Consider the following 26,287-nt stretch of genomic DNA (forward strand, 5'->3'; position numbering starts at 1 on the left):
GACAGAAAACCCTATGAACGCACAGTAAGGCTAAGTCTGGGCTCAATTTCACACTAGCTATTAACCAACACATTACCCCGACGTCGTGCCCAGCAAATGGTGCCCCGCGTAAGGCCGCTCCCAACAGCGCTCACAGCGAGGGATCGCAGGGAGTATTGAACTCTGGTATCGCAAGTATCGGGTATCTTGATATTTCTGTGATTGAGGTTGATACCACTGTTCTAGCCTAACCAACACCTGCCTCACGCACTGGCAGATGAAGCTTTTGGAGCGCAACACAACAGCTAAACGTAAATGTGCAACTAAAAATCAGGGAGAAAAAGAAAGGTGTCTTTGGGAAACCAGAGTGGAGATACTACACACACCACCACTGATACCTCTGATGTCCACACGTGGTATGTTCTGTTCCTCTCTACAATATCCTTCATACTAATTCCACCCTCTGATTCCAGTGTCTTCATTGTCTGAACTTTCTCTGTGGACGTTCATCCCTTAAGGCTCTGTAGGTATATGCATAACGATCTGATACAAGCCCTGAGAGAAGCATATCTAGAAAACTATACCTGGAGTGTTACAATAGCCAGTATCATTTTATTCCATGTTGGATAGAACTTCAATGGTCTGATCAGCCCGTCTGCTATTCTCATTGAGTTCTGCATAGTCCAACTAAGACCTGAAGATGTCCCCAGGGGTATATGCAATGTATCAGGCTATGGTATTGTAATTACCTCTTTCTTCATCATCTCATACATTCTAGTACGTAGCATGCTAAGCTAGTGTCGGCTTTGGCTTGGTCATACTATTGTATTGTGGGGGGAATTCCCCAGCAGTTTATACCTAGTGAAACATTAAAAAGAGGCTAATTTGAACACAATGTTGGCCCATCGGGGATAGAGGCTCAACGTGCACCCTGTAGAAGATGCATCAGATGATGAATTATGCAAGAAGCTTGGGATCTGGTGTGGAAACAGCTGAGATGTATTATGCAAATATGCTAAATGAATGTAATCGTGTACAGCCAGCAGTGTCTACGTACTATGACAAAGAGCCCCCAACAGGATCTGTTAAAGAAACATGCAGTTTCTCAGGTGGACTTAAAGCAGCACCGTGAAATCAGAGAAATCTCAATGAAATCTAAACATTACATTTTGCGACATAGACATTTGTGTATTATTTGGATTACTTTCCGACACAGTTAAAAAAGAAGAAAGTTGGCACTGTGACCTCTGACTCATATCAGCCACGCACTGCATATATGCTAATGTCAGCAGTGGAGTTAATAAACATGTTAATGTATGCGCTTGGGTCTGGCTCCCAGATTGCAAACCCGTAGTGACATACGTTCCCTGAAATGAGTTATGGCACAAATAAAATGGCCCCTGAGGCCTCAGTTGGATGGTAACACGTCGGTGCCTGCGTCAACGTAGCAAGCCAGCCACAGCCCCAGCTGGATGAAGACACATTAATCATCACGCCACAGAAGAGAATAAATGAGAGCAATTGCTCTATTGAGTAGAAGAAATCAAAGTGTGCACAGACATCCCTGTCAAATTGTCTAAATGTCAGACTCGGGCTGGTAGCAGACCTTTACTCTTGATTCCTCATGTTTTGTCAAGAAGCCTCCCGCCCTCTCGCTAGTTGTCCACTGCATGCCACCGGCTCGTCATCCCTTACAGTTTACATGCATGCAGACATGCCTCCCTTCCTTTACAGCCCATCTGCAGCATCTGATGCTTTGTGGATCCTCACTTAGCTGGCACCTGATTTTCTTTTGAGTCGGCCTGCACCCGTCAGTCCAGCACATCCGCTGCCCCCGGACCTTAATTCCCTTCCATACTTATGAGTATCACCGTTACTCTAAAAGCACTTCTCTAGCCCTACAATCAGTACGATTTGACGTTGTTGTAGCAGTCATGTCACCCTTTGTCTCTTACCCTTGCATCCCCCACACCTCACTTTTGACGTTTTGAGTCCTTTGCACACACGCTAGATGATAGCTGGTGCACGTATATGTCCTGCTCACACTTCAAACTCAACACTTCCTGCACAAATGATTCATGTCGAGAGGAGTGAATGCAAATAGCACAACATCGTTCTGCAGGTTTTTTCTTACCATAGTGTTACATGAAGAGGGAATTCAAATTTTCAAAGTGAAAAATATCTCACATTTTAAGTGGAAGATTATGGATTTGGTTACAAATGCTGCTCAGCACATTGAGCAAAATCATTATGGTTTTTACTACTTTCTATTTTGCCTTTCCAACACAACTGGACAGTCCTTCACACATAATAAATAATCCAAAGAATATTAGTATCAATAGTTTAGCTTTAGGAGTATAGATGCTAGGCTTTACATACATGCACATCTACGCCGACAAATGCTTATATATGAGCATCTACACATATACAACCATCTACATCCACATACATACCCGCACAGCATACCTATGCACACACCTCCCCACATGGATTTACTGTTACACATACTCTCACTCTCAATCATTGCAAATGCACACAGAAAGATTCACAAATAGATTCGACTTAGAAAACATTTCAATGCACACGAGTTATGTTTATATTTGTAGATGCATTTGTTGCGGATCGCGTCACACTTGCGTGGGGTTTTTGAGACTCGTCTGATGTGAGTAGATCCACAACATGGACACATCTGCAGCCAGCGATACAGGTCCGACGTCAGCAAACAATGGCGTCTGGTAGCGACGACGCCCACACAACTCGCCACGTTCTATCTCCAACTGTAGCATTCAAGTCTAATTCCCACTTTTCCTTGATGTTCAATGTATTTGGCGAATTGTCTTTATACATGTGGCAGATGTGGGTTTAGTTGGAAAACGTTTTTTCTGGAATACTAATAAAATAGTATTCTATTACATAATCTGACTACCTGTGTTTATTTGTTTGTAACATAGTGTCACATTTGAAGGTACAAGTCATTTGATTGAGGTCAAATAATTGGTGATAGTTTTAGGACCTTCATCAGCCCATCTTCTAAATCCACTGCCCCACATAGGAGGGAAGTCATGAGAGGGGGCTTGGTCCCTCAAGTGCTTTTTTTATTATTGTCCAAATCTTCATGATGTTTTATAAAAAGCTAAATGTAATTTGCAAAAAGAGACACCTTTGTCGACTATTTTTTTAATTTGTATATTTTGGCATTTAGTTCAGCTTCACTGCTGCTTTAATGTGCTACGGTCACGACCGGGCAGCTGGAGGCAGGACTCAAACGCAGAGTTGGAAAACAAAAAGGTAATTCAATAGTGCAAAAACTCAGGCAGGAAGCAGGAACAGGCAAGACACTGAGGGCAGGACACCCAGGATTCACATTCAACATCCAGGGTTGAACAATCAATGACGCGACAAAGGACAAGAGACACACAGGAAGGTGCAGGTGATTGGACACGGCAGACAATCACAGGACAAGGTAGGAAGCGAAGTTACCCAGAGACACCAGAGGCAGGAAGCTACTAAATGAAACAGGAAGCACAGCTCCTCTGAGGCTTTGTGCTGTGTGGATGTCTGTCACCATGTACGCTTTGTCCTCGTTATGAAGAGACCACAAATGCAAATGAGCTCAATCTGGTACAGTGAAACAAATTCAAGCTTGAACTGTAAACGGTGGTTTTATAACAAAATAACCAAAGGCTATTAAAATGTACCTCCTTGCCGAGGTCTTCTCTGATGACCTGCTGGATCTCCTCCATACTGCTTTGAGGAGCTTGGCTGTGGAGCACCTTCAGCGTGGATGTGTACTCCTCAGGCAGCAGGTAGTCCAGAGCACCGAGGTGCTGGCCCACCTTTATGAAAGTACCCCGGTTGGCACAGCACAAATCTCGAAGACGCTCCGCGGATCGCAGGTGCACCTTCATGCCAGACAGAGGAAACGGAGTCTCAATGACTGCAGGGAACATCTACATGGTACGAGAAAATGACTTCTGAGCCCAGTAAAAAACTCTTTCCCAAGTGATGAGAAATGATGGACAGAGCCCAGTGAAGAAGGATGCTTCATCTGTATACATCCACGTGTGATACAGAGGTAACATGTTAGCATGCAGCTAAGGGCCCTGTAAGCAGTGACAAGGTGGAAAATGTTTAGGTAATCATGAGATTCTGCCAACTAGAGTTGGACAAAGATCAAGATGTTCACAATTGAATCAGAAGATTCTTAGCTGTCCAAAAATATATATTACTTAAAAATAGCAGTTGTGTAGTTGTGCCGTTTCCCCTCTTAGGTCAAGTATCGTGAGAAGGACGTGTCCGAGCACCGCTAACCCTACCAACATTAGTCACAGTTCCCCAAGGTTATGTGCTTTGGCCTTTTGTCATCACCTTCTATGCTTCCTTTGGGCGATATTATTAGAACACTCCATAAACTATCATTGTCCTGCAGACGACATTCAACTAGATCTATAAAGCCAGACAAAATCAACCAGCAACTTCCTGGTGTCATTTTATCAGAATCAGAAGCCATTTATTACTGTGTATGTTACACATACAGGTGATTGGTGGTTTTACGGGACAAACACGGTAGAATAAAATGAAAGAATGGACCGCAGCCTCCTGCCAGAGGGAAGGGGCTCAAAAGGTTTGGGTCTGGGGTGAGAGGGGTCGGCTACAATATTTTCTGCCAATCCAGGCGCAGAATACCTCCAGTCCTCTAGTGATGATAGATGGATTTTACTGATTGATTGAGCACTTTTCTCTTTCACTTACTAATGACAGAAGCTACCATACACACATCAGTAACTTACAATCACACCATTCACAGCTAGAGGGGCAATGTGCCTTGCCCAAGGACACATCCACAAAGAGGAAGTTCCGGGCCTCTGTGGCAAATTTGTGATTTGAGGCTATAGAAAATAAATTGAATGGGAGATGTAACGGTTTTTTAATAATATACAACCTTTAAAAACAAGTTTATTGTTCTAATGCGACAGTGGAGAGATGAGGAAGCTCAAGGGTAGACGTGGCCACTACTACAGATTGGCAAGAATCTGTAGTCTAGAACAACCGTCACTAACTTACACGCGTTCGGTCTGTGTGTCTCCGGTGAGCGGACGTTTCATAACGTCTTCACGCGGTGGCAGCAGGACGCCGGTGATGACGAGCGGAGCATCTCAACGCTGATTGGCTCTCGATAGACAGCGTCCGGCGAATTTCCCCCCAAAAATGTCGAATGTTGAAATACTTCAACTTTAGCAAAAAGGAGATTTATTCGCTTTTCTCCTTTGCGTCCGGCTTGCAGCAGGTCCTTCACGCCGCCCACTGAAAATGATTTTGCAAATAATTCTCTCAGCTTTAGGTGTGAACGTAGCATAAACATTTTGGTTGTTCTTTTTTTATCAAAAACGTTTGTATTTTTAAATATGTTTACTATCATTGATTTATTTTTATTACATATTATTATTAAAAGGTGATCTGTGAAACTTTGCTCCTCAAACAAGGAGCCCGTCGTTCTGCTCGGTATCGTGTCAGAAAGGTCGGTGACCCCTGGTCTCAGGGTGTTTCCATGGTCTAGACATCGCGGGGGGTCCGCCGGACGCTAGTTGCCGGGGGGCTTTTCGTGTGGCTTTGCTTCGTCGGCCGCCGAGCACTCAGAGAGTCCCGGCGCGTTTCGCTTAACAAACGTTCATAAAAGGAAGGAAACATATACTCTGCAAACATATTTTCTGCTGTATCTTGGGGAGGACAGATTTGCATTTTCTCAATATTGGGGCGACACGACCCCCCCAAAGAATGCGCCATTATGCCCTCGCCTGGTCTAGAAGGTCGTCTGAAAGCAATCAACACCACTTCTTACTTTTCCTTTATTCCAATATAATCTGAAAGGTTGTTCCATCAATCACCAGCTGCTGGTTTACTCAGTGGGACGACGATACTGGCTGCTGTGACCGATTATTCTGTGAGCTAGAAATGTCCTGTAACACTGCTCAAACAGTCTATGCCTGTATGTATGGAAGGGCCTTGAATGGCGCGCGTGTGTGTGTGTGTGTGCGTGTGTGTGTGTGTGTGTGCGTGTGCGTGTGCGGTGGCCCCCTCCTGTCTCTGCCATTACAACCAGCTGGAAGCGTTAATGCTTGTAGAGAGCTCATCTCCAGAGACCAGTGCAAATAAAAAGCCGTGAAATTAGCTCCCCTTAACCTCTGTAACCCCATCAACACACACCACGAATACCCCCGAGCGCGCACACACACACACACACACACACACACACACTCCCACTGGGCCATTTGACAGAGTGTCATCTGGGCCATGATGACAAAGCAATGGTGGAAACAAGTCACCAGAGATTACCAGATGAGCCTTTCAGCTTGAATACAGCGCAGGGAGCCACGGATATCTGACCACACGGAACCACAATGCTAAAGACTTTGATGCGAGCATTAAACCATTACATTCTCTTACATTTACCTCATTTATTTTTGTAAAATACATTTTGACCAAAGTCGATCCTTTGTACATAAAGGACTGAGGAATTTAGGTCTAAATAAAAGGAATCCCAATAACTGTCCACTAAAAGATAAGAAATTAAAACAATCTTTTTTTATATATATATATATGGAAAAATACACATCTCACATGCTTTGTAAGAACTGTGGTGAGGTCAAAGCCAATGAATGAATTGGAAAGAAAACATGAGTTAGATCTAAAGGATCGCATTTATAAAAAATAAAAAAAGTCCTTGTTCCATCCTTTTGGAGAATTTATTCACTGAACTTTTGAAAACAAGGTTTGTCTTGACTGGAAACTTATTTAGATGTTTTTTTGATATTCATTGAATGCAAATAAACAGTTTAAAGAGGTAGCAGATTATAGATGCTAAATTCAGTTTGTAAAACCTCCAGGATTAACAAGGGGCTGTGCTAAATGTGTGGCCCATTCTACATTTTAACACAAATTATTTTCATGATCTAGCATAATAGTATTTTCCAACCATTAAATTACACTTAAACACTGAATGAGTATACGTTTTTTTTCCATCTGCGTGGTTTTATATCCACTGTTGAATCTACGCTTTGTACTCAAATTTTAAACATTTCTTTGTATCTGAGTCATTCATTCATATTGGCTCTATCGAATTTCTTTTATTAAGGTTGAAGTAAAGAAAAAATGAGGAGGAGCTTCATACGTTATGTCGACATTCTAAAAGAATGAATAGCTTCATCGGTGTAACAACACGGGGCCAAACTATTCTGCAGTTCAACATTTTGACATGAAAAACGGTCTTGTTGGCTGTCGCGGGTCGAGCTGCGTCGCCGGAGACTCTTTGGGTCTCCTTTGCACAGATTTGAATTAAATAGCTCTGTCCTCTGGTGGGCGGATTGTAAACGTAATAAAACACGTGGATGAGGCTTGGGGAATGTGTCAAGAGGGACAACCACGTGGAATTGGGAAAGAACCGCGTCATTTCAGAAAATAACGTAAAATGAGGAAAAGGTCATTTATTCTGGCCCACAGATGGGCACCGGGCCGCTACTGCTGGAGACGCATTGTAAACGGTAAAATTGCAGTTTGTTTTTTAACAGTATCTTCAGCTTTTTTCTCCTCACCAGTGGTAGAAGCATTTCATCTCCCTTAATTGGACTGCTGAGTCGGACTGTCATCAGCACTCACACGTTACTTTGGATCAGGTCTGTAACAAGCTAAACAAGCTTTTATTAAGTATGGTACTATGTCATCATGAGATTACAGGGGAGCTTTTCCCCCCACTGGGATTTGGGGACTACTGCAGTGACTTACAATTCACCCAATATATCACGATCATCACTTAGTGAGAAGCTCCAGTCTTTCCAGACTGTGGGGGGAGAAACTAGAGCATCCCACTAAAGTAGGATAGAGGCTTCCATTGGCCCCTCTCCCACTTCCTATCCCAAACCCTGAGGGCCCTTGCTTGGACCTGTTCATTTGATATTACAATAATAATAATAATAATCTGTGGCGTTACGTGACGCTGTCTTGCAACACTATCCCGGTCACAAGATGTGTCCAGAGACCTAAAGAACTGAGAGGCCCTAAATATGAAGGGGTGCAACACAACCAGTCATCATGGATACATTAATGACCTCTTTTCTCATTTCTGGATCACCTTCATAAAAGTCACAATAGTGTGAAAGACATATATTTAAATAAATATATGGTTAATATTTGTCTTTCACCACAATGCCATCTGGTTTGCAAATTTAGCGTCTCTCTGATTCATGTGAACAACACATTTGTGAAATGAAAGACTTGTGCAGCGGTGGGACGGGAACAAAAGCAGGAAATGGCTGCCTCTTTTTAACTAGGTCTGAGCCAACTTGGAAAGAGGAGAGTGCATTTAAAACCCAAGACAGCCCAGGGACACCATGAGGGTTACTTTTTGGACATAAAGTTGCCCAGAGCGCCAGGAAGCACTACACATGCATGGTTACCGATTAGGAGGATGAACCGCAACATCTTTTTCTCCTCAATCTATAGGTCAAAACACTATATTTGGTTTATCTCATTGGAAATTCTGAGCAAACCTACAACAATAGATAAATAATGGCACGCTATTGTGTAACAGTCAAAAGAGTGTGTGTGTGTGTGTGTGTGTGTGTGCAGCTGGACAGCAGAGACCAGCTGCAGTAATTGATTCCTGCTGCCACACCAGGGCTAAATCACTGGGATTAGTGGAGTATGAACAAGACCTATTTATTACTGGGATGCTCATGATTAGCTCGTTATTCAGCTCACTGAGGCTCATCTAGCTGAGGGGGGGCAGCCTGTGTAGTCAAGGTGCCCGGGTGATACGTATTGCAGCAGTGAAGCAGAGAAGTTAACAGAGCTATTGAAAAGCAGCACACACACGGTGTGTCATCTAAATACGCCGAGGCTCAGCTCAGGCCGCTCTGCTGCTCCGCGTAGGACTGATCCCTGAAGCTTATTACCGTTTCTCAGGGGCGAATCAACAAGACTGGGACTGAAGGGTCCCCCCTGAGGTACACTGAAGGGTCCATGCGCATCAGAAATAGACCAGACCACATCAGCTTCAGCAACAATGCAGTGATCTTTTGCAGATGCGTTGGGAAGAGAAAACATTATTTTAGGATTTAAACCTTTTTTTCAGTTTCCGGCTGTGACATGCTGTAGATTTGGTCTGCAATTTAAAAAAAAGAAATATAGTCTAAATTGATAGTAGTCTAAAAGTTGATAGTATGGATGCGTAATAATTGCAGACTGTATTTTTGGAGTACAACACAAGATTTAAATGTGGTGCTGTGACCCGTACCCCAGAGGAGCTGGGCTGAAGGACCGGCAGGCACACCTACATGCTGATGTACTGACATCTAGTGGTGCCGAAGGGCTTCCCTGAGCAATACTACCATCTGGAGATGCATTAACTCAATGCATGTCAACGTTCACGTCTGCACATTGAAGATGTGCAAAGTAGGCAATTGTAGTAGGGGTTTTACGCTTTTTTTTTTAACTTTACATTTGACCCAATTATGTTTCAGAGAAAATATTGTACTTTTTATTGCACTACATTTATTTGGCAGTAGTGATAATATCCTCATCTCCATAACTCAAACCATCCTTCATACCACGTTAAATGCTCCTTAGCTTCACACAACTGAGACACAGACTCCTGAAACTTCCCAGAAAGGTACATATACAATATTTACAAAGATGTCAATTTCACAGACATTGCTAAATGTTGGGTCTAAAGCAGGGGTGCCCACACTTTGTGGCTCGCGAGCTCTTTTAAGAAAAACGAGGAGCCTGTCATCTGTCAGAAGGGGGGAACCGCCGCAAACATTGCATGCGTTCTTGGTCATTACCTAGTTCAGATGACTTGCACTGATTGGAGTCAGCCAGGGTTGCTTTTGAATTACATCAAAATGTGTCCGTCAGTAAGCTAGGATCGCTAATTAGCATTAGTTTTTGTTAGCTCCCGCAGCCATCCGCACAAGCGTGAATTGCTGGCGATGTACTGGCACTGCCTCGGCGATCGACCCATTGGGCCCCCCTGGTCTAGGCTGTGTGAGGACTCCCTTAGAGTCGGTGCATATCATAGCACCAGGGGCCTGATCCTAATCCAGGGGGTCTACTGTGGTTTCACAAAATGCATGCTCAACATATAGCAAAGCGTGTAGTATGAGCACCTTATACGTGTTGAGGTGTGCAAGCTTATAGCCGATACCATGGCCCACTAATCCAGGTCCGGACCCAGACCATTGTATTTAGAACCAAACCTTGAACAGTTTGAGAATTGAAAATGATTATATTAAACCGGATTGACAAGGTCTCTTCAATCATTCTTCTTTGAATCCATTGTTCTTTGGATCTCGCCAAAGTGAGCTCACGCAGAAATTGATGTCACCAAATCGCCTCAAACTCCATGTAGTCTCAGCCTAAAATGCCGTATTTAGTCAATTAATGTTTCCCTGTTCTATGCACAATGTAACAAATGCTTACAAATGTGTGAGGTTGTTGATTGTAAGAACAATGCAAATCAAATGAAGTCATTGTATTGATGATGCAGAATACACGTATCAATGTGATCACTATCGTAAACAAGTCCTAAATCTCAAGATGAAGTTGATTCGCAAATCTTTCAATGATTAAACGTGGGGGTGGATTGTGCACTTTACTGCAGTCCAAACAAGACTATTGTATTTAGACGTTGGTAGATACACAGAGATATGGGAAGTATTGCTGTTGTAAAAGTTCTAAAGATTTCTTTTTAGATTTTATGTGATCACGTGAAAAGGATCCTGTTTAAAAACTGTACTGTTCAACAGTAGAAGAGATATTTGTGTGGATTTTGGCCATTTTAAGTAAATATCTACTGAGTTGTCATTTAGAGTAATATTGAAAACCTTCAGTTTGCATATTTGGTGATCTATACATTTTCCTGTAAAAAAGTTTTCACAAATCAGTTAATTTTCAGGAATTAACTTGGAATTACTGGGCAAGTGATACGATTGTTAAAACCAGTGGCCAGCCAATCAGTTTCAGTTAACGTCCCAGTATCAAAGACGCATTATTATTAGTTAAATATTTAACATTTATTCCAACAGTTTAACATAATAAGGACATCTTATTCAAACAATTCACTACCATATGGTAAATATTAGCAAAATATATTAGAGCATGTATGAACGTTACGTATATTGAGATGCTTCTATGAACCTAGTTTGTTGGGGAAACACCCAAACAGTGTGTTGAGGAAAGACCAACTCAAAAGCTCCACAAAACGTCAAATAATGAATTATTTGTGCCTGTTGTCATCCACGTCCTGGTTGTGTGTCCTCACCACAGTCCTGTGTACGTCGCCGCTGGTTAGCAATGTTAACTTTAACACAACGACGTCATTCACGCGGTGCACGAATGTATGGCGTTAGCATGTAGCTAACTAGCCAGCTAAACATCCCGCGTAGAAGTCTCTACAGAAACGTCATATGTGCGGCTTTCCCTTTCACGCCGGGTCTTCTTGGAAGGACACTGCCGGTGATTGCGCTTTTGTATTTCCTCGCTGTCATTAATTCCTTCAAAATGATTGTTCATTGTACTGGCACATTTAGTTTACATATGCAAGAACATGCTAATATGTTATAATCAGAGATCACTGCACTGCTTATCTCTAAATCCAGAGCACTAAGAAGATTGACATTCATGTAATGGACATTATTGTGTAGAAAAGATCTACCAGTAACATGAACGGATGCAAAAGTGAGGGGGAGCCACACATTGCTGTTCTTAAACATCAACATACTGGTTATAGGAACAGAACAAACAGCCCGAGTACTAACCAAAGGCACCTAATCTGCGGCACCCAGCCCTTAACCACCCCCCTCCCACCCTCGCCCCTTAGGCGGGGCAAACATGCATTATTCATGTGAACTAAGTAAGCTACATCTCATGGTCCAATTATCTGTAGGCATGGTTCATAATGAGATGTGAAGAGTGGAGAAGCCTAAACTCCTTATAAGAGGGAGAAGAAAGGTTTGCATGATCAATGCAGAGATAAGCACCGTGCTCCATCAGAGCTCCTCTTTAGTTTTATGCATATCATTTTGTACCGTTCTTTTGTATTGTAATCTGCAACATCAGCAGTGGACGGCAGAGGGCATCTGGTAAGACAAAAGCCCCTTTCACACTGCTGCAAAGAAGATCTGAGGCCTCACTGAATGTGCTTCCACACTGAAGCAAACACATGGGCATATTGCTCCCACAGTCTGGGACGCCAACAACACGGGGCAAGAGAATACTTATTTAATAAAGGATACTTGTTCTTTTGTCTTTGAGGATAACCAGTAACTTTCTAGAATTTACCGCAGACAAAACAGGCTGTCGTATTAAGTCGATTATCTAGTGATGTAGTTTTTCTGGATAGCGTTGCTCAGGTATCCAGCAGCTCTGTAAAGAATCTTGGAGTGATCTTCAACCAGGACGTGTCCACACACAAACATCAAGGACTGCTCTTCTATCTAGCGTTACAGAAATCAGGCCCTTCCTTTCTGAAAATGATGCAGACAGATCAGTCCATGCATTTGCAACTTATAGACTAGATTATTGCAATTCTTTATTATCAGACTGCTCTTACTTGAGGTTTCCCAGACTGCTGGAATGTAGAAAGAAGTGACTGTGAGCCAATAGAGGAGTCACTTCTCTGTCAAAGGTTTGGCCCTTTTCTTCCCCATGTGAGGGTCACGGGTCGCGTTGTATGTGGACAGATTGTAAGGCCCTCTGAGGCTTTCATCATTCTCATTTCTATCCCTAATGTAAGTAGACGTGGACATTTCCCAAAGAGCCAAACTGATGTAGTTAACCTCAAGGAAAGCCGGGTTGCCATTTCTCTTTAAAAACGCACAAACACACACAGTGTAGAGGACAAAAAGCTGTCTATCGGTTCTCTGCTCCTCCATTAATTTGGCCGACTAGAGTGCTCGCATGCCTTCTCTAATTGGCTGCGAACGGCCCCTCGGCCCACTCAGGGCAGCCTTTGATGAGCTCGGAAGACTCACTGTTTAAGTGGCTTTTGAATGAGAGGCTGAAGAAGCTCGGCTGCTCTGATGGAAGGTGACCACAGGGTGACACGCTACCACCATTATAAGGAAGATGAGATGCAGCTGTGCAATCAAAAATCCCCCTGGTGACACAACCCACCCGTGTTTGTCATACATCAATGGAACTGTGGGCCAGACACTACTTCCATTTCTACACTGACTGCTACGTTAATGTGATCCTATTTACCATTGGTTTAACTACACTCAAAAAAATGATGTTGGCTGGTTGTTACATTTACTTTAGTGCAACATGTATTTTGAACGATATTAATTCATGTTTCCAATGTGAACGTGATTCAGTCACGTAGGATTTGCATGAACTTCAAAAACGTAACATTTATTAGATCCATTCATGTTGCGATAAACAGACAATCGAGTAGCTGACATGACCGCGAAAACCAAGGCGGAGGCCGTCCGTGACAACCAGATTAAGAAGATACACGTTGACCCGCACATGGAGAAGGTAAGCTGATATCCATCACCATCCTTCTAAATGTAAAACAATCATATGTGCATTAATGTCGTCACATCTTAGCTAGTTGTTCTGTTGAGGCTATTTGTTATTTAGTGTTATTTTCGACCAAATTTAAAAAGCCGACAGTCCCCATGTGCACGGCTAGCTATGCGCGTTAGCGTTAGCTAATGTTAAGTTGTCTCCTTTTTGCAACCTGCCACATAACTTGCCAATAACTTAGCAAGAGTGTCCTGGTCCACCCCGCTGACTACACCCTCCCACCGCAAGAGTGTCCTGGTCCACCCCGCTGACTACACCCTCCCACCGCAAGAGTGTCCTGGTCCACCCCGCTGACTACACCCTCCCACCGCAAGAGTGTCCTGGTCCACCCCGCTGACTACACCCTCCCACCGCAAGAGTGTCCTGGTCCACCCCGCTGACTGCACCCTCCCACCGCAAGAGTGTCCTGGTCCACCTCGCTGACTGCACCCTCCCACCGCAAGAGTGTCCTGGTCCACCTCGCTGACTGCACCCTCCCACCGCAAGAGTGTCCTGGTCCACCTCGCTGACTGCACCCTCCCACCGCAAGAGTGTCCTGGTCCACCTCGCTGACTGCACCCTCCCACCGCAAGAGTGTCCTGGTCCACCTCGCTGACTGCACCCTCCCACCGCAAGAGTGTCCTGGTCCACCTCGCTGACTACACCCTCCCACCGCAAGAGTGTCCTGGTCCACCTCGCTGACTACACCCTCCCACCGCAAGAGTGTCCTGGTCCACCTCGCTGACTACACCCTCCCACCGCAAGAGTGTCCTGGTCCACCCCGCTGACTACACCCTCCCACCGCAAGAGTGTCCTGGTCCACCTCGCTGACTGCACCCTCCCACCGCAAGAGTGTTCTGGTCCACCCCGCTGACTACACCCTCCCACCGCAAGAGTGTCCTGGTCCACCTCGCTGACTACACCCTCCCACCGCAAGAGTGTCCTGGTCCACCTCGCTGACTACACCCTCCCACCGCAAGAGTGTCCTGGTCCACCTCGCTGACTACACCCTCCCACTGCAAGAGTGTCCTGGTCCACCCCGCTGACTACACCCTCCCACCGCAAGAGTGTCCTGGTCCACCTCGCTGACTACACCCTCCCACCGCAAGAGTGTCCTGGTCCACCTCGCTGACTGCACCCTCCCACCGCAAGAGTGTCCTGGTCCACCTCGCTGACTACACCCTCCCACCGCAAGAGTGTCCTGGTCCACCCCGCTGACTGCACCCTCCCACCGCAAGAGTGTCGTGTGTCTGCTATCCCCCAAAGAGTGTCCTGGTCCGTTTGTGTTTTAACACCTGTGGTGTTCATTGTAATGATTTGGGGGATACAAAACAGGTGAGAGGTAGAGAGGGGGCTGCTGGGAACCGCAGGGTTGAACCCTGGCTGCTCCATGTCCCATACTTGAGAAAGACACCCAACCCCTAACTGCTCCCACTGTGTGGGATGGGTTATACGTGTAAACCATCTAATGTAATGCATCAACTTTAATGACATGTAATGTAAATGCAATGTAAGTCGCTTTGGATAAAAGTGTCAGCTTGAATGACATGTAAATAAACTTGCCTCAACCACATAATACAAGGTTTCTTAATTTGTGTTATTGTTATTTTTTGCAATGCAAACCATTGTGATGCAGCCTTTCAGAGACAGGCCTCCTCTCTCCCAGAACAAAGCCACCTGTCCACTACCATTGTCATGACCCGGCTCGAAGGGGATGACAAACACGGGAGAGGCACAATGCAAAGGTGATTTCCAAATATATTTATTTAAGTAAAGTAACTAATCCAAAAGTAAAACAACTATGAGGTGTGTACGTCAGTAGTTTCAGTCATGTCAGTGTGGGTGCTTGATCATGTCGGAGGAATGTTGTGAACCTAAATTAAACGTCAAAAGACACAAAACAAAGGTGCGGACGCTGGCCAGGGAAAACCAGCGACCCTGGCAGGCAGGAACCATGAGCTCTTATACTGCCAGAACGCCCCAGCTGCTCCCAATCCAGTTGATGGCATTACCTCTGGGAAAGACAGTGACGTCATGACATGAGCCAATAGGCAGGGCCGTCACACCCCCCCCCCATAAGATCGGTGTCCCAAAGGGAACACCGACACACTACAACAAATAAAGCAGGACTAGTCCCCCTAGAAAAACACTAAAACGAAACTTAAACAATGCTAATAAAAAATAAGCAACTGACCAGAAAAACAAAAATAACCGAATTACTACAAAAAATTTATAAACAAGAAACCCATCACCCTGCCCATGTTCCGCCCCTTCCCCACCTGTCCTCAGCAACTCTGGTACCTGAGAAGCAATTTAAGACAACAGGCACAGCAAGAACAAGTCACGAGCAACATGAAATGGCATAACTCAAATGTAGACCTCCCTTTTCCGAAATACTAATTCAGGGCAACGGAGCACGTGACAACGCATCTGCAATTGTATTATCGGACCCTTTGATATGCCGAATGTCAAGATCATATCCCTGCAGAAACAGAGCCCATCTCATCAATCTCTGATTCGGACATCGCAATGAACGAAGAAAGGTCAGAGGATTATGATCTGTATACACAACAAGTGGTGCACAACCCCCCACATACACTTCAAAATGTTGCAACGCCCAAACCAACGCTAATGCTTCCTTCTCGATAACAGAATAATTAAACTGGTAACCATTGAATTTCCTAGAAAAGAAGCTCACTGGTCTCATTACCCCCTGGTCATCTCCTTGCATCAAGACGGCGCCTGCTCCCACCTGGCTGGCATCAACCTGGAGCAAAAAGGTCCGATCAAAACGCGGTGCTGCCAGAACAGGAGAAGAGCATAGCACAGTTTTAACGTTATCAAAGGCCTGTTGACACTCCACAGACCACACAAACTTTACTCTGGTCTTCAGCAGCTCAGTAAGAGGAAACACCACAGTGGAAAAATTTCTACAAAAAATCCTATAGTATCCCACCAGACCCAGAAACCGCTGCAGCTCTTTTTTGGTGGTGGGCCGTGGAAATTTTTCGATGGCCATAACCTTAACCTGGACTGGGGCTACACGACCTTGCCCAACTACCCGCCCCAGATAAGTAACAGTGGCCCTAGCAAACTCGCACTTTGCTAAATTAATGGTGAGTCGCGCTTCTTCCAAGCGCTCAAACAGCGCCCGAATGCGCTGCAAATGGGAGTGCCACGTGTCACTATAAATCACCAGATCATCCAAATAAACCGAACATCCCTCCAGCCCGGACACAACTCTGTTCATTAATCGCTGGAACGTAGCGGGAGCGTTTCTTAGTCCGAATGGCATGACAGTATACGAATACAGACCCGTTGGTGTAATAAATGCCGAGATCTCCTGAGCCCGCTTGGACAGAGGTACCTGCCAATATCCCTTGAGCAGATCAAATTTACTCACAAACTTGGCGGCACCAACACTGTCAACACAGTCCTCCATTCGCGGCAAAGGGAAAGAATCTGGCTTTGTAACCGAATTTACCTTTCTCATATCTGTACAAAACCGCGGCGTTTTATCCTGCTTCGGTACCAAAATACACGGAGATGCCCAACTGGCATTGGACGGTACAGCAATATTGTTTTCGACCATGTATTTTACTTCAGAGTCCAGATGTTGACGCTTCTCTGGTGACATACGATAGAAACGTTGTTTTATCGGCTGTGCATCTCCCACCTCAATATCGTGCTCCACCCAATCGGTGCGCGAAGGGACATCGCCGAACAGACAGGGAAACTTGCGCACCAAATTAGTGAGCTCACAACGTTTAGACTCCGGTAAATGAGAGAGCAGCCTATCCAAGTTACTCAGAGATTCTGAATTTTTTAAGCGACCACACAGCAGACTGTCATCCGGCTCAGGCACCCCATCCTCATGTATCAGAGCCATTGAACCCACGGCCAGAGCTGGACAAACCCCTTCCTCGGTCTGTCCTGACCCCATACCACGGCTGTAAAACGGTTTCAACAAATTCACGTGACAAAGCTGTTTGGACTTCCTCCGCCCCGGTGTCGCAATAAAGTAGTTCAAATCCGTGATTTTCTCAATTACCGTATATGGACCAGTGTACTTGGCCTGGAAGGGCGAACCTACAATAGGCATCAATGCCAGGACTTGGTCCCCCGGACTGAACTCGCGCCGCTCTGTATGGCGGTCATAATTCCCCTTCATTTTGCTCTGAGACATTTGCAATTTATCGCGTGCTCTACCACCTGCCACGAACAATCGATGCCGAAACCCGTTCACAAAATCGATCAAGTTCTTGGGCGGCTCAGCATCGACCCAATCATCTTTTAACACCGCCAAAGGGCCCCGCACCACATGCCCAAAAACTAGGTCATTTGGACTGAAACCAGTGCCCTCTTGTACGGCCTCCCTCGCAGCCAACATAAGCCATGGGAGCCCCTCTTCCCAGTCTCGATCCAGCTCAGTGCAATAAGCACGCAGGAGAGATTTGAGAGTCTGATGAAATCTCTCCAACGCACCCTGACTCTGCGCATGATAAGCAGATGACTGATTGTGTTTGATGCGCAAACATTTCAACACTTGACCAAACATATGAGAGGAAAAATTTGACCCTTGGTCACTTTGGATAATCTTCGGAATACCGAAAACCGAAATAAACTGAGTCAGAGCCCGCACCACTGCTTTAGTTGTAATGGACCTTAGCGGGTATGCAGTCGGATACCTGGTACTTTGGCACATCACTGTCAATAAATACTTACTGCCAGATTTAGCACACGGCAACGGGCCGACGCAGTCCACAATCAAATATTCAAAAGGTTGGCTTATGGCAGGGATCGGTTGTAGAGGAGCAGACTTCACACGCTGATTTGGTTTTCCCGTCAATTGACACACCTGACATGTTTTAATATATACAGCAACATCTCTTTTCACGCGCGGCCAAAAGAAATGTTTCAAGATGTTTAGATATGTCTTCCTGACCCCAAAATGCCCACTCTCGTCGTGCGCTATTTTAAGCACCAAAGGACGAAATTTAGCCGGCACGACCAACTGGAAAATAGCATCCCCTACACAGTCACTATTCACCCCAATCCATTTCCTAAACAGCAGGCCGTTGCGCAGAAAATAGCCGCTGGCTGCACTTTTTATCTCCGCAGCCGACAACACACGTTCGAACAATTCTTTTAGGGAGAGATCACCGATTTGCTCCTGCAACAACTCGCTCTGTGGCACCGACAGTGGAAAATTGGACAAGGACAGAGTCTCAAAATCCGCATCACCACGCTCCTCATCGGTTAACCCAGGCTCAGCCTTACTCATTGCGCGTGTAACCACACAGGCTGGAAAATCCTCAGGTATCTCAATGGAGCTACAGTCAGGCGTAGTACTAACTGGACAGTGTGTAACAACAGGTGCGGGAGGAACATCATCCCAGATGCGGCCGCCAGCCAAGCCATTTCCCAAAATGAACTGAACCCCCTCGATAGGAAACGCCGGCCGCACTCCCACAGCTACCTCCCCCTGTATTAGCTCACAATCCAGAACCACCCTATGCACAGGCACAGGTAACACAGTCAACCCCATCCCCCGACTGAGGATACGGTCCCCGCTGTCAGTTTCTACGGACAACGGCAGGACGGACTCGATCATATAGGAATCATATGCCCCCGTGTCCCTCAATATCGTAACCGGGACTTTAACATCGCTACCCCCAAGCGACACAAAACCACTTCTGATAAAAGGAGCATATGCCTCCAGAACATCCGGCTCAGAACATCCGACTGACGCACAGCCGGTAACTACCGGAACAGCAGCCGCAGCCGGCTTAACATTAGGATGGCCCCCTCTATGTTTAGACAACCCTGGACAATCCGCCTTCCAATGACCCTTTTCATGACAGTAATTACAGCTTCTACTGCTGTCAAAATTTCTCCGTGAGTGAGACTCGAATCTAACAAAGCCAGGCTTCCTCGAACGCATCTGGTCAGCCGCTACGGTGCTTCGACTGTGTTCACCCCAGCCAGCATCATCGCGGTTGGGCGTGCGCTCTCTCACACCATCCTTATGAAGCAGCACATACTCATCTGCTGACACAGCAGCCTCTGCAGCGGAGGCAACCTTATGTTCATTAATGTAGGTTGCAATCCGACCAGGCAACCTGTTTTTAAACTGCTCCAAAATGACTAATTCACACAAATCATCAAAAGTAGTGATCTCAAGCGCAGCCAGCCAACGTTTAAAATGAGTTGTTAAATCGCGAACAAATTCAACATACGTTTGGCCACTTCTCTTCTCCCAAGCCCGGAACCGTTGGCGATACGCCTCCGGCACCAACTCATAAGCCTTCAGCACGGCAGATTTTATTTTAACATAGCTACCGCTATCAGCCGTGCTCAAAGACGAGTATGCCCCCTGCGCCTTACCGGTGAGTACGCACTGGAGCAGCAGAGCACAGTCTCCATCCGACCAGCCCCTCGCCGTGGAAACACGCTCAAACATCACAAAAAACGAGTCAGGATCCTTCTCATTGAATGGTGGCAACAACCGCAAGTTGTTTATGTCGAAGGGCCGCGCACCGACCCCAGACAGCTGCCGACCTTCACTCTCACCAGCCCACTTATTGTCCTTACCTAGGGACAGACGATAGCTCTCCAGCTCCATCCTTGCCTTCTCGGTCTGCTGGTGGATCATCTCCAGCTCAATTTGTTTTTTAGCTTCTAACTCACACTTGAGTTTTTCATGCTCCATCTGCAACAGGAGAAGCTCTTTCTGTTGCTCAAAAGTCAACCCCTGAGTTTGTGCAGGAACGCATACGACCGGTGGAGACCGGCCAGACGTAAGAACTCCCAGTTCACAAAGTTTTAATTTCAAAGCAGCTTTAATATCGTCTTTACGCCTCCTATCCATCCCAACTACTGAATAATGCTCAGCCAATTCCAATAACTGCTTCTTAGTACAGCTCTCCAAGGCCTCTTCTGACGGGGCTGCCGTGAACGCCTCATATTCAGCCATCGCAACATCAATAGTTTACCCAGAACAGGCAAACAACACCAATCTATGCCAAACAGGACCAGCAAGACAGCGAGGTATCCCCGTGCGCACCAAGATCTCGGTTTGGAGTTTCCCCGCTATCTAACATTAACCCCCTTATCTAAGCTCCCGGCTAGTCTTCATGCAGCGGGCAGTGGTGGGTATTTATGCACCAGAGACCGCTGCCCCGGGGGAGCAACTAGCAAGCCAGCAACTCTCCCAAAGACACGGATATGCTCCCAAGACAAAGCTTTAACCACTATGCCACCACAACACTACCACGAACCCACGCAACGATCCTAAAAGAGGAACGCTACCAAACCTACAAGGGAAAACTCCGCTCCAGACTTTGATCTCCAGGTACGCTAAGAACACTCACACTTGTCTCCCCGGACGTTGGCATTAACTTAAACAACCGACCCCAAAATAAAACAAGCTCCTCCTGACCCCGCTGAAGGTAAAGGAATCCACACAAACCGATATATAGACAGACTGTGCCAAATCCGATGCTCTCCCTGATCAGTCAGCCCACATGCACTGTAAACTCTCCCCTAATTTACTACGAATACAACCAAATGTTTTACACTCCAGGCAAACTAACCAACGCAACAAGCACGCTCTATCGCAACTTTCCACGTGTGCGCAACCACCGGCACCGACTACAAAAATCCGTACTTAAAACACCATTGCAGCCAGGCCTACCAAATCACAAGCTCAAGTAACTAAATTTAAACACACTCGACTAAATTGCGCAGACGAACGGCCGGACGAGCCCCCATTTTGTCATGACCCGGCTCGAAGGGGATGACAAACACGGGAGAGGCACAATGCAAAGGTGATTTCCAAATATATTTATTTAAGTAAAGTAACTAATCCAAAAGTAAAACAACTATGAGGTGTGTACGTCAGTAGTTTCAGTCATGTCAGTGTGGGTGCTTGATCATGTCGGAGGAATGTTGTGAACCTAAATTAAACGTCAAAAGACACAAAACAAAGGTGCGGACGCTGGCCAGGGAAAACCAGCGACCCTGGCAGGCAGGAACCATGAGCTCTTATACTGCCAGAACGCCCCAGCTGCTCCCAATCCAGTTGATGGCATTACCTCTGGGAAAGACAGTGACGTCATGACATGAGCCAATAGGCAGGGCCGTCACACCATGATATGCTGTAATGAAAATGATATTACAGGTAGACCAACCCACAATGTATATGGTACGCAGGTCTGAGGGAGCTGACAAGGGGGCTGGCGACAAGGAAGTTGGGGGGCAACTGAAGGGTTCAGAGGCAGGGTTAGAAAGGGGAAGCTGGGGGGCAAAACTGAGGGAATCCAAAAATGAATCAAGTGTGAAAATTGCGGCAATGTGGGTGAAATAGAAATATTTTTTGAACGAGATTCTGAAGCTGCACTTCACACTAGCATTTCAATGTCCAACATAATCGGTGATACATTTAGCAGCCAATAAGGAGATCAGTGAGCTATAGGAAAGTAAGGTGGACACAAACATCTGAACATGAATCATAATTTTTCTTAGTGTCTGCTGTATACCTAATGAAGCAATACAATAACATAATAGTATTATAATAATAATAATATTATATATTTTCATAAATAGTATTTGTACAGCAAAATATAAGTTCAACATTGCTTTGATTGAACATTGAAGAAATAACCCCAGTGAGTTTGTACATTGCGCACATTTGAGCGCAGCAAAGTGAAAGGAAATGAGATGGATTCAGTCCTTCAGTCCACATGTATCACAAAGTGTAGTCCTACCTTGGATTTGAGTGCCCAATACTCCTCTGTGTCGTATTCCACATGTTTGAAAGCAGTGATATAGTCGACACTGATGAGCACCGTCTGCAGACAACAGAGTAGTGACATGTAAAGAGCAGAGTACACCTTTAGAGTTTGGAATACGATTTAACTAAACATTTATAGAGGGTGGAAACAATTAGAATGGGATGACTTGGTTCTAGAAGGGCTGATTAACAGGATGAACGATTAGCATAAGCGAACAGCTAAGAGAAAAGCAGGCAACGCTATCTGGAGCAGTTTCAAGACCCGAGTGGGACTTGGACACACTTTCTAGAATCATCAACACTGTTTATTTGGAGACTTTTAAGCACTGACGGAGTCCTTGATGTAATAATGGCAGCAAGCACATATCAAAAACAAGGTAATTCAAAGTGCTTATAAATCATCCAAAGTAAAGGAAGTAGATTTTAAAACAGTTAAGAAAATTGATTGGAACATATGAAAAAGCAGTCATTGAAAAGACAGCGTTAAAAGAGATAGAAATGAATTTGCAGTGCAGTTTAAGAGAACCAAAATGGAGCTGAGAGACCTGCAGCTTTCTGGGACTTTGTTCCAGATACGTGGAGCAGAAAAACTCAACGCTGCTTCTCCATGTGACACTGAGAACAGAAAGACGACCAGTCCCAGACCACCTAGGGGCTCGTGGCGGTTCTACTGTAATGTGCTTTGGCCCTAAACCAGTCAGTGCTTCATAAAGCAACAGCAGGACTACACGCCCACTTTTTAACTGCCCCATAAAATGTCTCAAGTTATTTTAAATCCCTCTTGTAACTGTGCACTATTCAGATATAAACACTGCCAAATCAATGCGTCGAGTACCAAGAACCAGTACCAATATGGCACCGGTTCCTATACGACCGGTACCTGCCGCACCCAAACGCAGCGCAGCTTTCGGTGCCTGAGCCCATTGAAAAGCTTTACGCAGCAGCCCAGCGCTGGTGCAGCTACAGCAGCTCGCTAGTCATCAGCCTTCTGTTAAGATCTAGAAGTCAGTGTTTCCCTCCGTTATTAAAGTCTGCACTATTTCTCTCAGCGCAGCATCGTACACAAGAGAGCACGCGCTCACCAGCGGATACAGAGCGCCGCTCACAAGGACCACGCCCCCCTCGCTTAGGACAGCCCCCTCCAGCCCTCAAAATTCTATAGAATATTGATGAACTAAAAGTGGTCTCAGAAAAGGATCTGTCATGACAGCACGTTAAACACACACATCAACATGAATCGTCCACAAGAAGGACGCACGCGCTCCACTTGGAAGTAACTCACGGTGGTGGCAGCTCGTCCAAAGCGCACGACGCTCAGGTCATTGAGGCTCAGCGGGCGGCTGTACAGGTAAAAGCCGGAGGTGGCAAACACCGCCGTGGCCAAGGAGGAGACTTTGAGCAGGTGACCGGCCATCAGGGAAACTACGGGAGGAAGAATGAACGTCGTGTGGAAAGCAGGTGAGATGTAGTGAGTCCGTGCTCCTTCACTTAGAGGTGTTCTGTCATCTGATAATCAAGACAATTGTGCGTCGGTGTTTAGAATCTTGTGGTGTCAAAGATGATCGTCTACACCCGAGGTGGACGCCCAGACCACCTGGGTTTGGGACAGAGCCTGTTTGATATCTTCCTGCTCCGAAGAGGAAAACCTTTGAGTAGGCACATATGTTCAACGTTTAGGAAGCTTTGGACTGAACTAAAGTCCCCAAGAGGGGAAATGCATTCATAGATATCATGTCTGACGGCGGAGAACAGAACATCTGCACACATCGGCACACGAGCTCGCTCACCCACAACAGTTCGGTTTGTTATCACACTGCAAACGTATGAATAATGTTCGGTTTAATATCATTTTCGTATAAAAACCCACGGTTCTAATTAGTATGCAGTGTCAGGGTGGGGATTTCAACATGCGGCATTTCTTGATTTATATTTGTAAAGGGAAAGCTTGTCCCTATTTTAGAACATAAGATAATTATTCATATTATGTATGCAGTGTCATAACCACATCTGACGTTTATAACAAACAGTTAAAAAACAGATGGTTATTTAAAAAGTACATGTATCATGAGCGAGCTCGTCCTACCAAGACGGCCGCCGTGTGTTAGGCACCGCTGTTACGTGCCGACTGGTTTTTACACCTGCTGGTTTGTCTACGCGTGCGTGTTTGTTTGTTTGTTTGTTTGTCCCCTACAGCGGCAGATGTTTTCCGCCTCGGTCACCTGATTCGTCACAACATTCACACACATATTGCTGAAAATGTTCAAAAGTCCTCACGTGTCCTTTGCAGCGGGTACTTTGTATAAGTATAAGTGAGCACTACGTCACTGCCACGTGTGGAGAAACACATTGAAGACCAGAGATTTATTAAACGATCCACCTGGATTCAAACCCTGTGAAGCAAAGTGACAACACGTACAAGACGACGCGATGCGTCAACCAGCACTGATGTCTGCTGCTGTTTGCTGTACTCGTCATCTCGTTGTACATCGGCAGTGGCTGGAAAACCAGTTGGTTCACAGTGAACCGAGACAACTGGTGTTTGGTGGCGTGTTGTGGAACACTTCCAAACGTGTGTATCGATGCTTGATACAGTTATTTACACATTACATCCACACCGTTAAAAAAGTGCTTTACATTACATGTTATATAGCTGACGCTTTTATCCAAAGCGACTTACAATAAGTGCATTCAACCATAGAGTACAAACTCAGGAGAACAAGAAACAAGAAAGTGCAATTTCCTCAAATAAGCCAATTTACATTTTGCTATAGATAATTGGCGTTACAGTCCAATGTAAGTGCTGCAGTTAGTTAGTGTGTTAGTGGAGGTAGAGTCTGAAGAGGTGTGTCTTTAGTCTGAAGATGTGAAGGCTCTCTGTGGTCCTGATGTCTTCAGAGACCTCCTTCCACCATTTAGGAGCAGGACAGCAAAGAGTGGAGATCTAGTCGAGTGTTTTGCTCTCAGTGAGGAGGAACAAGCAGTTTATCACATGCAGAGCGGAGAGTGCGGGTCGGGATGTCGGGTTGGACCAGGTCCTGGATGTAAGCTGGACCCCATCCATTCACAGCATGGTACCTGAGCACCATGTTTAGAACTGGATGAGCCACCGGTACCAGTGAAGAGAGCGGAGGAGTGGAGGAGTGGAGTTTACAGACGTGGAATCGTAAAATACACCGCGGATTAATCAATCACGTTAATTAGCAACATCCGCATAAAGGGAGAATTGCAGTTGGTGCGACCTCTGCTCAGTAGAAATATATCTCGAAAAGCTTCAGATAAAATGGACCCTCCCAAAGTGAACGACTTTTTTTGTAATATGAATTTAGATGTTATTGAGAAAGTAATCATACTTGTGTGCTAGAAAACCTGACAGACTGACTATGTAGAGAATGTGGGGATGCACAGCAAAGTCCAGGGACAAAGGTCATAGGTGAGATTAAACTGACAGTTCTGTAATCTTACAAATATAATATATTACTCGTCAACGCTTCTTCTCAGATCCAGTGTACAACATCTGAACATCTCCTTCCCACTGGCAAAACAATCCAATCAACAGGGTGCTAATGAACTTAGAGAACCCCCCCGATACGTCTCACCTCTGATAATCATCTTGCTGAAAACATGGTGTCCTAAAACATTCGTCTTATCTGGGTGGAAATGCAAGGGTCTAAATACAGAGCGTGTAACATTACAAACAGGGGATAATACGGTGGAAAGGACCCTGTCCGCTCTGCACCTCCTGCCTGCCACCCGTCTCCTCACAGGTCACCGTGGGTCACGGGTCCATCTGGACCTGGTCTTGCCTCTGTGGTTCTGTGCATTGACTGTTTGGAGGATCATCCTGTAGACTATTGCACTTGTGTCCATCCGGGGAGGAGGATCCCTCCCGGTTTGCTCTCCCACAGGTTCCTTCCTCGTTTCTCCGTTGGGGGGTTTTGGGGGAGTTGTTCC

General features: G+C 45.5%; 1 protein-coding gene across 2 annotated transcripts in view; it reads right to left on the minus strand.

The window, feature by feature from the left end:
- The window catches only part of adck1 (aarF domain containing kinase 1), a 49,254-nt gene that overhangs the window by 21,191 nt on the left and 1,776 nt on the right, over positions 1-26,287 (minus strand). The window contains exons 2-4 of one of the 2 annotated variants that reach the window (XM_040199578.2): positions 23,619-23,758; positions 22,311-22,394; positions 3,678-3,881 (exon numbers count right to left, since the gene is read on the minus strand). In XM_040199578.2, coding sequence (XP_040055512.2) covers positions 3,678-3,881; positions 22,311-22,394; positions 23,619-23,750 — 420 coding nt within the window. In that variant the 5' untranslated portion in view covers positions 23,751-23,758. The remainder of the gene's footprint in view (positions 1-3,677; positions 3,882-22,310; positions 22,395-23,618; positions 23,759-26,287) is intronic. The other variant, XM_078089089.1, reaches the window with a different exon arrangement.

This window comes from Gasterosteus aculeatus, chromosome 15 (genome assembly GCF_964276395.1).
Source record: "Gasterosteus aculeatus chromosome 15, fGasAcu3.hap1.1, whole genome shotgun sequence".
Taxonomy (NCBI): Eukaryota; Metazoa; Chordata; class Actinopteri; order Perciformes; family Gasterosteidae; genus Gasterosteus; species Gasterosteus aculeatus.